A 13,987-nucleotide genomic window follows, 5' to 3' on the forward strand; every position below is an offset into this window, starting at 1 on the left:
GAAAATATAACCTACATATTACAACATACAAAAAAAAAAAAAAAATCAACTAAATTCCCTGCTTATTTCAATTTCATTACATTATTTTGTCCTACCATAATCAATAGTAATTAGACATATCTGTAAGGATGTACTGATGCTAGAAACTATATTTATATATTTTATATTTAGTGGCTAGCATAATTTTTGGTGGCAAGCATACACATGCTTTTTCATTAATTGTACATAGTTCTTAATATATTTAGGATCTGGAAATGCATTTTATTGACCTGTAAATAAAAGGCACTAGAAAAGTAAACTGTAATATTCTTATGTAAACATTTTGAATACGTAAAAATATTTACAATTTATACAAATAAAAAACAAATGATAATGACGTACCTGTATTATGAACATGTACATACTTGATTGAGAAAATTTAAGAGCAATAAAGCTCATGCATCACACAACAACACAGAAAGTCTTCAATTAATTATTTTAAAATAGTTAAATAAAACTTACAGTGGAGCTTTGTTTCTCACATACTGCATCCACCAATCTATGGGCGATAATCTCGCGATAAAAGATGAATTTGTCAAATATCCCTCCGCCCTGGTGAAACTTCCTCTGACGGAGGGTATTTATGTGTTTGCGATTTTGGTGGAAATTGTATATAAACTGTTCTCCACGTATAATTGTAAACACAAGTCGAATGAACACCACTAACACTAAATAAAAGTATGTCACTCCTAGCTCCTTCTATCATATTTCTGAGTTTTTCATCCAGCTCGCACATCGGCTCGAAATGGAAGCGTTCAACCACAGGGTTTCATTTGGGCTCAATAAACGTTAAAGTCATTCAGCGCGATCCGCCATTTTGGCACCCTCAGTGCATCAGCTTCGTGATTCACAACAGCACTATCTGGCAACTGGCGTAGGCGCGCAATACGTCCCCGGCGACTGCGTCCATTGGCGGAAGGATCTGATTAGAGCAGCGCAGTGTGCGTGTTGCGGTTAGCTGCTCGCTGCCGCCGCTGCTGCAGGAGGAAGGACCGAACCGCTACCAGCACCACCTTTCAGTTTCGCCTTCAAATTACACCAACCGGCTCCGTCACACACAGAACACCGATTGAATTATCACTCCAAGGCGTCCTTTATTACGAAACACGAGAGGTTGGAAGCGTCGGAATTGAAGAAACGCCGTTTTAATCGAGTACAGGGCGCGTTTTGTGTGTTTTTGACAGCAGTAACAGCACAACAATGGCTCTGAAAAGAATCCACAAGGTAAGAGAAGGAAGTCACGGGCGCCATTACCTTATTCCGCATTGAAAACGCAGAATCCTTTTTAGATTTTACCGGAAATTCGAAGTAGTGGATGTTATTGATAAGGTATAGGTGTTAAGTGTGCCGCTGGTGGGATGACAAGTGTTGTAAAGCACCCCGGTTCGACGGTTCGGCCCGGGCTAACGGTTAGCAGGTTAGCTAGAGACTCTTCGTCGAACTGCCTGCGACTGATGTTAAATGTTTTTTTGGTGTTCACTTTAACGTTTCACTTCTCTTTTTACATCGTAAACTGTCATAAATAGTCTTTTGAAATGGAAGTCGGTTTGATATGGCTCGCTTGAGGATTAATGTAGGCTAATGTAGGTAACGTGTTAGCATGCTAACCGCTCGTAGCCACCAATGCTAAAGGCCCATTTGAAAATCTTGAACAAAAATATTTATATCCCTTATTTAATCAACAGATGGGTGTGTTATTACTATTTCTACGCCAAATTACGGTAGTATTATGTTACATTTCATTACATCGTCGTAGTTTAACTAACGTTAGCTAAGTGATCCGGGAGAGGCATCTGGCCCATCGGGTTGCCGTCACGGATAACGTTAAACGTTTAAGTCATTTTCTCACGATGTTTAGCCCTGTGTACGTTTTAATTCATTAGCATCAAAATATTTGTATTTTTGAGCCAGTCTGTTCTGTGTTCAAGTTCAACACGTATGTATTTATGTCTTGAGGTTAGCTCGTGGCGCAAGCAAATTGGCGTAATGAACGTGGCTCAAATCGTTCCCATTTCAGACCATTATCTTTTTTTATTTTGACTATTTTAAAGACTCTAATTCTGTCTCATTTCGGTAGAACTGACTATACCGGAAAAAAATTGAGTTACATAAGCTGTGGTCACATCTCATGTCATTACAGCAGCAATAACTACATTACACAGGCTGTCGTGATCTGATCTGATATCGAGCCCCTGTCTATTTTCTCTTTTTAGTTATGTTTACTGGCCGTTTATTTAGTCATTTTAATGAAATGCACAGATATTTGGAGTGTTAGGTTTCGGTGTCAGGTTCAGCGTGCACTGCAGGTGTTTCAGGAAGGGCTCCAGGCAGGTGATGCAGAGTTTTACCTGCTGCTTCTCCAAACAGGGTTTCTGCGGCGTCTTAAAGTCCTAAATCTCAAAATCCAAATTTTAGACCTCAAAAAGTCTTAAATTCAGTGAAATATTGTCTTGTAGGTCTTAAACACTTATTTTTAACAGACCTTAATTTCCCTTTGTTCATGTATTGCTACACATCTGGCCAAAACCCATCACCAACAACCCATCTCAATAACTTTATTTTTAAAAGTAGTTTTTTAACTCTATTTATCATAATGGTCTAATTATTTTTCTCACAATAACATGTTTTTAAAAAGTGGTCCATGGACAGACTGTTGTGCATACATTTAGTTTATTATAGTTTTTAACTTTTAAAGCATTTGTTTATTTTTTATTTTAATGAAAGTTTATGTTGGGGAAAAAGTGTATGGATACAAGTGGAGCTTGCTTGTATATACACAATATTTTAAATTTTGCTAAGAAATATCTAAAACATTATTTTTTTAAATTATTATTATTAATATATGATTGTATTATTAGATGTATTCAATTATAATTGTTTTTCGATTGGGCAAATAAAACTTTTTCCATCTGACCCATTTGAAAAATTCCTCAGCCTTTTGCCCTTTGAGTCTAAAATTTCATAATGGTCTTAAAATGAACTTGGTGAAACCTGCAGAAACCCTGTCCAAAACATGATGAGTGACTGATTTCAACCTGCAGTGTTTCTGGTGTGTTTTAGGAGCTGCATGATTTGGGCCGTGACCCACCTGCTCAGTGTTCAGCGGGCCCGGTAGGGGATGACAGTAAGTACCTCACTTTTCCCAACAAAGTTTTTGATTACTTGTTTTTTTTTCTTCTTAGTTTAATTTACAGGCATTCATTTTCTTTTCGTTTATTTAAAGATAATCATTGGTTATTGTACTTCAGATTAGGTCAAAGAACTAACAATTTAATTTTAATCTATATTTTTGATTTTGGACAAAAAAGATGTTTGGCAGAACAAGTTCACTTTTGCTGTAATGTCGTCTTCCCATCTTTTTCAGATTTTTTTAAATTTATTTAATCAACAACCTGTCATCTAGAGGCAACAATTTACTAGTTTAACTCATTTTAATCCAAAATTGGTGTAATATTTTAGTTCTAAATAGCATTTAACTTGATTTTTCTTTATTTTCTTCAGTATAGAAAATGTTTTAAGAGTGCGTGCATTATAGTTTGAAGGAGAGATACAAATTTATTAGATGTAAGTAACTAATTCTACATTCTTAGTAATGTATTCTGTGTGAAAAACCTTTTTTAGGAAAATCCTAAATTTTACAAATTCTACCCTGTTTTCTGGCACAAAGGCCTTACATCAAAATACAGTTGTCAACATTTGAAGTGGATCAAAACCTTTCTTCTAAGCTCTTCTGAATCTATTTTACAACAAAAAAAAAAAAAGTCCACTTCATATGTTGACTTCAGTATATCTTATGTAAGATGCATAGGAAGACCTTTTTTGTTGTTGTTATTGACAAGTTTGTTCTAAGAATATAAAAATTACATTTATTTTAATAAATGGTTTCTAATAAATAAATAAATAATAAAAATGTTTCTAATAAACAACTTTTTAAATTTTTTTATTAAAAAAAATTCTCTGGGAAACAAAGATGATCATCACTTATGTATTGTCATTAAAATGTGTAGTAAAAGTTAATTAAATTAGCCAATAAAAAATAAGTTTGGCTGACTTAATCTTTGAAGATTTAACGTTTCTCGTTAAAATGAGTTTCAGAAAGAATTTAAAGGGATAGTTCAGCAAAAATGGAAAGTTCTGTTACCACCTATTCAGCCTTTGCCTGTTTCAAACCAATTTGTCTTTCATGTTGAACACAAAAGATGTTTTGAAGAAAGCTGGAAAACAGGAACCATTTACTTCCATGTTATTTATTTTTCCTTCTATGCAAGTCGATGATTGCATTTTTTTTTCAGCTTTCTTCAATATATAACAGAAGAAACTCAAAGATATAAAAAAATTTGAATAGTTTTTAATTACGATTTATTTTTTTTCAATAAAGAAGTTATGCAAAATTACACAATTGTTTTTTTTTTTTTTTTGACAAGCACTGTATTTTTATATTGATCACACATACAGACACTACAGTTTCTAGTGATGTCTTGCTCTTGTCTGTTCAACCAAAGAAATGAGTATTATGCTCTTTCTGATTTTATCAGCAAATTGTGACTGCGCATTTATCAGCCCCACTAAACGAGTAAACTAGATCTAGAAAGCTCTAAACATGTCAATCATTTTGACATCTGGGGAATCGCCTGTTCTGATCCTTGGTCTCCTTATCAGGTGACGTTGGTATTATTAGAAATGATGGCTTTGTATTCTGCATTCATGGGAACTGAGAGCCAATTTGGCTTGAACCTCTTGTCAGGAGAATTCTTTATATATATATATATATATATATATATATATATATATATATATATATATATATATATATATATATATATATATATATATATATATATATATATATATATATATATATATATATATATATATAATTTTTTTTTAAAATTTTTTTTTTCTTGCTCTGATCATGTTTTCTATGTGCCCTGTGATTGATGGAAGGCTCTCATCAATATTTAATATGAACCTTAACCACAAGACGACAGATTGTTTGAACCAACAAATAGCATTCCTCAAGAGTCGCCACTTTATTAACCGTGAATCATCCAACCATCTGACCTGCTTAGGGCCTAAGAGACTTGATAATATGACAACATAATTGTACCCAAAATTGCTGCTTCATGTTTTATACTGTATTAATCAGTGGGCTCTTAATTCCAGCAAGGCTGAGTCTGAGCTTGACAATTGCACCTTATAGACACATGAGAAGGCTTTACTGACACTTCTTTTTGTCTTGTTGCAGTGTTTCACTGGCAGGCCACAATAATGGGACCAGTAAGTATTTATTTATCTCCCATAGAATTTCACTATTACAGGAAACATTTTTTAAAATCTTGAGCTTTTCATAAATTATACTCATTTCAAATGTTTACTCGACAGAATGACAGTCCTTACCAGGGTGGAGTGTTCTTCTTGACCATACACTTTCCCACAGATTACCCCTTCAAACCGCCAAAGGTCAGTAGTGTCCGCACCCGTTTGACTCTGGCACAGCTTCTCAGGTGTTTTTAGTAATTCTCAGGTGCTGCTTAATTATTTGTCACTGTCAATCCTCTCGTTTTACTGACCTCCACTTTCTTTGTCATGACACGAGGAAATGTTTTTCCTCCCACCATATATTCAAATAATTCAGCTTATCATGATGGCGTATCATCCGCAGTTGCAGAATGCAGATAATCTTGTTCGTGAATTTGAAGAATGTATCTGGTGGAAGCTTGTGCATTTGTCTTTCATTAGTTGTTTTAGAGTTGACAGTCATTTATCTGTTTCAATTTAGGAGGTTGTGTCCTTAATTTTGTATTTGTTTTTGTCCTTATTCCTCAGGTTGCATTTACCACAAGAATTTATCACCCAAATATCAACAGCAATGGCAGCATCTGTTTGGATATTCTGAGGTCACAGTGGTCACCGGCACTCACCATCTCCAAAGGTAGAACACCACCAGGATTTAGCTATTGAATGAAACCAGTTAACTCTGAAAATTTGCTGCTTGGCCTCAATATGTATGTTCACATGGTGAAATCGGTATGGATTGTTCTTAATAAGCTTTTGTTGGAATGCTTCATATTGTGTTCTGAAAAGTTCATACAAAACCTCAATGTTAGGTGAGAGATGCTCTAAACAGTTCAGTACTCTGTATAAAAAAATTGTATAAATTCAAAGGTTTTTTTAATGCATATTCAATGAAATTTGATTTGAAGTTCCTATTGCAGTAAACTTAAGCTTAGAGTTGCAAGGAGCTGCTGTTTTCTTATTGACGCTATTACTGGTATTAGAATGTCTGCAAAGGAATCGTTACAAATGATCCACTTTTTCACTATATACATTAACCGTACGTTCACACTGATTTCGGCGTCGGGGAGAGTTGAAGTCAAGTCAACTTTATGGTAATGAGCTATGACGCGGTTCTGCGGCAAGCAATCAGAATGAAGAAGTCTACCGCTTGAGAGGAGTTCAGAGAACACAGACCTGTGAACTTTGGTTCCGACCACAGTTGTTCCTAAGGTTTTGATTATTGCGGTAGCCAGATTTCCATTTATTTACAATATTTTTTTTACAGGAACATACATTAAATAAGTTACTGATGTGCATTAATGTTATATACAGTATTTATCTTTAAAAAAGCGGGAATCTCATGCGACAGTACAAAACAGTATTGCTGCTTCAGGATATTTCAGACATGTAGACATATAGACACATTAGATAATTAAGGGGAGCAAAGCCACACCACATGCAACTTGATCTTCCATTGTTAAATGAATTTGATAAGAAATGCGCAACATTTTCACGCTAGAAAGCATGTTTTATGCAGGAATGTAACTGATATGCTACAACGGCACCTATAAAAACGAGATCAATGTAGCGAATTTTGACGCTCTCGCCACCGGAGCTGAAGGCAGACAGCATTGTCGCCAGGGCGACCAGAGCGAACTTGGACGCTCTCACTGCTTTCGGTGTGAACGCACAGTAACGAATCTTGTCGTCGATCCAAGTTGTAAGACCAACAAATAATAACTTCACTTCTATTTAATTATTTGTAAAAGTGTCAGAAGGTAGATATTTTTTTTTTCTTTTTTTTCTGATGAATCATCTGTTGAACTGCATCCCAATCATCACAAATACCGCAGAAGACCTATTGGAACCCGCATGGACCTAAGATTCTCATAGATATCAGTCAACTTTGGTAAAGGAAAAATCATGGTTTGGGATTACATTCATTATGGGTGAGTGTGAGAGAGCTGCCAATCTGCACAAAGATTTGTGCTGCCTGTTACATTGCAAACCACAGGAGAGGGCAGATTCTTCAGCAGGATAGCATCCCTTCGCGTACTTCAGCCCCACATCAAAGTTCCTGAAAGCAAAGAAGGTCAACATGCTCCAGGATTGGCCAGCCCAGTCCCAGATATGAACATTGAGCATGTCTGGGGTGAGATGGAGGAGGCATTGAAGATAAATCCAAAGAATCTTGATGAACTCTGGGAGTCCTGCAAGAAAGCTTTCTTTGCTGTTCCAGATGACTTTATTAATAAGTTATTTGAGACACTGCAGAGATGTATGGATGCAGTCCTCCAAGCTTATGGGAGTCAGACACTATATTAATTCCACTGCACCATGACTTTATATTCCATACTGTACATTATTTCTGTTAAGTGACAAGACTTTTGTCTCAGCGAAGTCAGACCTTACTGTCCTAATTAAATAATTAATAAATCAAGGCATGATCATCTTTTATTTTGTTCAAATAAGCGTAATCTAGAGGACTTTGCCTTTCATATAAGCCACTTCTGATACTAAATAATCAACTAGAAGTCAAGTTATTATTTTCTGTTGCAAAAATTTGGATGGGCGATTAGACTTTTATCAGGTAGTGTATTTGTACAACAAAACATATATTGTATGAATTGTCTCCCAAATTTAATTTGTCCCAAATCTAAACTTTTCTTCTTTATTTTCTTATGCTGCTTATTATTAAACAGAATTTCAAACCATATACCAGTCATTGGCAAATTACACTTTGGCAATTACACATTGGCTGTCACACAAAGCCAATCTAGTCATACAAATTACCAAACTATCAAATAGTACCTGCCATGAGTACAACCTCAGTGGCGTAATCATTGCACAATCCAAATTAAATCTAGTAATCCCACTTTAGTGCCCAAAAGCAAAGGCTTCAACATTCCACACTTGTTTTGAGTTGGGGTAAACTACTAGATCTGGATATTTAACGTACATCTTTTGTTTTACAGTGTGAATGTACTACTTGTACTGTTTATAGTACTAAAGTGCATAGAATAGTGCATAACTAAGCGATTTGGGACACACCTTCTGTTTCTCTGGTTTAAACTTTAACAGCACCATTTACAGGTCAAAATTGCACATCAAACGAAGATTCACTGCCATGCTCTTTCAGAATGCAGCATCTCCTAAATACCTTATATTGTGCTGGGTTAAGTTGCTTAAGGAACACTATATTGCTCGGCCAACTATTTTATAGAAATTAAAATCTCTCACGGCATTTCAACCTAATCATTTTTCTGACACTTATGGCATTGTATTATACTAACCAATGCATTGAAACGAATGCTAGAATTATTTTCTGAGTTCACCCATTTCGCACATTTATTCACAGTACCTTTTCAACAGCATTCACAAATTATATCGGTTTATCTAAAATTTCCATGAATGTACATTTGAGCATCTTGTAACAGTTTTATGCTTAAAATGTATTCCATAAGGAACGAGTGTCCTGCTATTAGATGTCCGCTGTTTAAACAAGGACACTGCTCTATTAAAGTTTCCTTACGCTAATGTTTTTCTCTTGCTCTGCAGTTCTCCTGTCCATCTGCTCCCTGCTGTGTGACCCCAATCCGGACGACCCCTTAGTACCTGAGATCGCCCGCATTTACAAGACTGACAGGGAAAAGTAAGTGTGGTCCTGTGCAGTGTGCACTTGCCCTTATGCTCTTCCCTATAGGTGCTGTCATGCAGTCATTTACATTAATAGCTGCGTTATAGCTTCCTGTTTTGATGCATCACCTCCTTCATTGGGGATGTCATGTTTATACACTGATACTGCGAAGTTCTGTTTTAATAATTTACTTTTAGTTAACTACAAAGCACAGCAACAGTAAGAGACAACAAAATGCTAAAAGAGCTACTACTGATTGTTTTTATCTGACTGGAAAAATCTAATCAGAAATCTAATAATTTCACCCAGAGAATTTGGTTATCAAATTCAAGAGAAATAGGAATTAAATGCCAGCAGACTCCAATTAGATTTGTTAACTCTAAACTACTGTTGCAAATGTGGGTGGAAAAAGCTGGCTGAGGCAGGACATTATGAAGACTCGAGGGAAAACTGAAGAGTTCCTTTATAATGGCTTGTCAATTACTGGCACAACACTTGTTTTCTAGTATGTTATATATGTATTTTGCTGACATTTAAACGCCATTATAGATTCAGTATTAAAGTTTTGTCAGTTTACTGTTTTATTATAATTAAACATGCATCAATGTTCTCCATTGTGGATAAGATTAAAGTCGGGATTAGGCATGGTAAGTTAACCAGTTTCCAGGTTTACCGCGGTTTGGAAAAGTCAAGGTTTTAAAACCACTAAAATTGTGTGTTATACCATTCCTAAGGTTTATTTTTAATGTATTTTTAATGCGCTGTAAAGAAATCTGTGTTTTGAAACTAATAAAGAAAGCAGAAGTCAATATTTTGTTTTAACTATTCAGCCTGACATGTTTACTGTTCCAGAGTATTATAAATGTTTCTAAATAAAATATTATGTGTTCAATGGGGAAAATTCGCTTTTTTGTTTGGCCCAGGCATTTAAAAAATAACTTATTTTGGAGCAGTAATCACAATACCCTGATACTGTAAACCTGTGATATTTTTATCCAAGGTTATCATACCATCAGAAACTTATACTAATCCCATGCCTAGTAGGGATGTGTCAACAGTTTGGCTGCTGAAAATGACATTTTGTCAGAAAAAAGAAAAATTAGCTGGAAAAGGCATCAGTGTTCAGCATGCCGATATCTTTCCAGCCATAGTTACTGCATAATGTGAAGTGGCTTTCATCCTGGATATGGAAAGCCATTCATTTCAGGGGCTATGGCTGTTCAATTGTAAGTTGCAGGGCGACCAAAGCACTAGAGCTCCAGAAAGCATTGTCATCTGTCTTGTAGGCATGGGCTGGTATAAGTTTCTGACAGTATGGTAACCTTGGTTAAAAGTATCACAGTATTGTAATGCTCTAAATGTATATTATTTTTAAATGTCTGAGTAAAAAAACAAGATGAGTTTTCCCTTTAAAGACAAAACATTTTTAGTAAACATTTATAATATTTTGGAACAGTAAGCATGTCAGGCTAAATAATTAAAATAAATCATTGACTTCTGCTGTCTTCATTGGTTTCAAAACCACTGATTTATGTACAAAACATAAAAAAAAAAAACTTATATATACCATAGGAATGGTTTAGCAACCTTGACTTTTCCAAACCGCAGTAAACCTTAAAAGCGGTTATCATCCCATGCCTACTGTGGCACGGTCACAGTTGAAATTAGCTCAACATTACAGACATCTGTTCACTCCCGTATTCAGGAACCACACATGCCCACTGGAAAAGTAGAGCCTGCTCAAATAAAATGTTGACGGGACATTTCTATGTAATATACTTGTTCATGCTGCTTGCAATATCACTGCTGTGTTGTCATGGCAATGCTGGTAAAAAATTGCCTTTAAAAATTCTGTATAATGTAAGGTGTTAATTCTTTAAAAGTTTATTCAATAAGATAAAATATTTTTATAAACATTTTTGCATTCAGCCTAGAATTTGATGCATCCGATTGAAATTTCATGTTTGTTTATTATACTATTTTTCTTATTATCAATGTAATCTTAAAATGGCGCTTGTTAGGAATTGTGTTAGGGTTGGGCGGTCGACCAATTTGGCACCGTACGAAGTTGGATGATGGCATCGTCGTCATAGGCGGCTGTGAATTAATTATTTATGAAGCCTACTGTCTCAACTACCTGACCCACATGGTCTTTGTTTTACCCATAACCCAAATCATAAATAAGATAAGTTGCACACAAATTACCACACTTTCCGCGGGACTCTTGCATAAATAGGCAGAGTGATCTGTGTCATTATAATGGCATCGACAAACTTGGTTGGTAAAAAAAGGTGCACAACCAACAGTATCTGAGGTTTTCACTAAAATTACTAAGTACAAGCATGAAAGCTTAAGATTGAAGCAGTGTACTGACCCGCTGACTGCCTGGAACTCAGACGAGCGCATGACAGTGTGATGTGCATTTTCAGCAGTATAGTGTGGGCGTAGGGCTATTCAGAAACGACAGTGTGAACATGGATCATTTTAGTTCTAATATGCCATTTCAAAAAGACGTATTAGTGTAAACGGGCCATGTGTATTTTTCGTGAGCGGGTTAGCGACGGAGGTGGGGCGGAGTGTATATGACTGTATATGACTCCAAAGAATAAAGTTCACTTATCACAATACATTTTTTTTATATTCTATTGACAATAATTAAAACATCCTTGCACTAATGGTAAAGGCGAACATGGTCAACTGCACTTGTAAACCGGCTTCTGCAAAATGCTTCTGCGTTTCATTTTAGTAAATGTCATTTTCTCTCCCTTCCTTCACAGGTACAACAGAATAGCTCGGGAATGGACACAAAAGTATGCAATGTAGTTTTGGAGATAAAAATCATGATGTGAGAATATTACACCTCTCCATCGTAAGGTTAGGGGAGAATTTGAACGTTCAAAAGATAAAAACGAAAAAGCTTATGAAAAAAAAAAAACAGATCTTGTTGGTTTCCATTGGAGTGCTTTCTTTAAGCCACGCCTCCCCTCACCAGAGCACCTCCCCCAACTCTTAGCCCTCTGGCAGCCATGGTGTACATACTCGATCTACAACCGTAGGCCCTTTTCTTTCCCAAATTCAGACCTCCACTCCACAGCTCCTGCTTTCCCTTCTCCGTTGCTAGGGCGACGCATCCGCTGCTTAGGATCAGTCCGTATCAATTATGCTGTAGAAAGTGTTTATGGCTCTAAAAGCATTCCTTGTTGTTTTTAAGAACTGGGAAGGGAGGGCTTTATTGTTATCATTTGTTTTCTCCCTGCAGTTTGTGATAGTCTGAACATCGAGGGATTTTTTTTTTCTTTAGTCTTTTTACTTTTTCGCTTCCTGGGCTTCCGACAGTACATTTTGGATCAGGAATAATTTTTTTTTTTTGCTTTATTTCCTTGTTGCAGAGAAGGGAGGGTATGCTGGCTATCTTATTGTATAAAATCTATAAGGAATTCTTTTAAAATCATAGCAGTTAAAGGAAAATGGACCTCCTGTCCTCTCCTCCGGAGTATTCTAATGGACTTGAAAACTATTAAATATATATATATTTGTTTCCATTTGCTGCAGCAAAGACTGTCTCGACCCCTTTCCTTTAGCCTTGACCAACTTCACGAACATTCAACATTATGGAGGGTTCCGGACCAGTTATTTAAACAAGTCTCTATAGCATTTGTCTTATTGTTTTTGTTTATTTTTTTTTCTCTCCCCCCCATCCCCCCAACCCACATTTGTAACACTTAGGTTGCATTTTTGTTTCTTTTTTTTTTTTTTTTTTTTCCTGCTCTTGTTGAATTAGATGCTAACATGGTTCAGCCAGACTCGATTGGGTCCCTGGGTGAGAGGACACAAACTCCTCACAGACAAACTTCTGTATATTTAATTTCCTGACAGGCTCGTTGAGCTTTGTGTGTTGATTAAAACTGTGTAATAAAATGATTACTAAAGTCTGAAGCACTTCGTCTGCATGTTTTTTTTTTTTGTTGTTTTTTTTTTTTCCCTGGTGTGTGTGTTTTACAGGTGGGTACAGGTCTCGTTTCAAACACTTGTCCTCCTGAAGGGGTATAAATCGTCAAGTTCTTGTTTTTATCTCATATGCTTGCTAATATGTGGTTCTTTAACACAAAACAAATGTTAAAAGTGCACTGATTGATAAATATGTGCTACATTACTTCTGTCACAATTATTGTAACGTAAAAGTCGAGGGATTCTTTTAATAGCAGGAATTGTTCATTATATGAGCTCAGCTTTTTTGGGTGTGAATGACAAAATAGTTTTAAGTGGTTTATTTAATGAAATGTGCAGTTATTCTGCAAAAACTAGTAAACACACTGTTTATTGTAAGAAGGCTCATTTGGGGGTAATTGCTATTATAAAATAATGATTTTATGCAAGCAGTTGGTGTGAAGAGTTTGTTAACCGTTGTTAAATGGGCCAATACAGAATACATGTTTATTATTTACTGGTTTCTTATGTTTTAGTAGTACAACATTGAGGTTTATTTGAATTGAAATATTTTGATTAGGGACACTTCTGTTAAGGTTTTTCCATTTAATTGACTTCATGAGGGTATCTAAAGTCTTAAATAAAAAATAAATCAGGCCTTAAAAAGCCTTAAGTTCACTGAAATACTGTCTTGTGGGTCTTAGATAATTTTAAACGGGTCAAGCTTCCATCTCAGTACGTTTTAACAAAAGTTTTATTTATTAAATCTTATTTATTAACTCTATTTACCAAGTCTATATTTCTAACATATGGTTTAATTATCTTCCTTAAAACAACATTTGTTTTTGATGTTTTACCTGGGCCATTCAAAAATCCATAGCCTTTAGCCTTGTGTTAGTCAGAAATTTCATTCATAATGGTCTTAAAGTCTTTTAGAAATCTTGTTTATACATTGCGAAATATTTCAATAACTAGTTGGTGCATAACAAAAGCCCCAATTAGCAAACTGCTAGTGTAACGTTAAGAGGATTTGGGCCCCATGTTTACAGTAATCTGAACCGTGCTTGTACACTCTCCAGCGATTGGACAGATCCAATGACGCAATCA

General features: G+C 35.6%; 1 protein-coding gene across 1 annotated transcript; it reads left to right on the top strand.

Annotated features, from left to right (window-relative positions):
* The first annotated feature begins 991 nt into the window (after positions 1–991).
* Positions 992–12,889, top strand: ube2d2 (ubiquitin-conjugating enzyme E2D 2 (UBC4/5 homolog, yeast)). Its single transcript, XM_056471999.1, has 7 exons — positions 992–1,263; positions 3,100–3,163; positions 5,285–5,316; positions 5,422–5,499; positions 5,866–5,971; positions 8,875–8,968; positions 11,731–12,889. Exons 1-7 carry the CDS (start codon positions 1,240–1,242, stop codon positions 11,774–11,776), a joined length of 444 nt encoding a protein of 147 aa, XP_056327974.1. The 5' UTR covers positions 992–1,239; the 3' UTR covers positions 11,777–12,889.
* Positions 12,890–13,987: the final 1,098 nt, after the last annotated feature.

This window comes from Danio aesculapii, chromosome 14 (assembly GCF_903798145.1).
Source record: "Danio aesculapii chromosome 14, fDanAes4.1, whole genome shotgun sequence".
NCBI classification, from domain to species: Eukaryota; Metazoa; Chordata; class Actinopteri; order Cypriniformes; family Danionidae; genus Danio; species Danio aesculapii.

Coding starts and splice junctions, on each gene's coding strand:
- ube2d2 (XM_056471999.1), top strand. CDS start 1,240: ATGGCTCTGAAAAGAATCCACAAG. Junction 1,264..3,099: donor CTCTGAAAAGAATCCACAAG/GTAAGAGAAGGA, acceptor GGTGTGTTTTAG/GAGCTGCATGATTTGGGCCG. Junction 3,164..5,284: donor GGGCCCGGTAGGGGATGACA/GTAAGTACCTCA, acceptor GTCTTGTTGCAG/TGTTTCACTGGCAGGCCACA.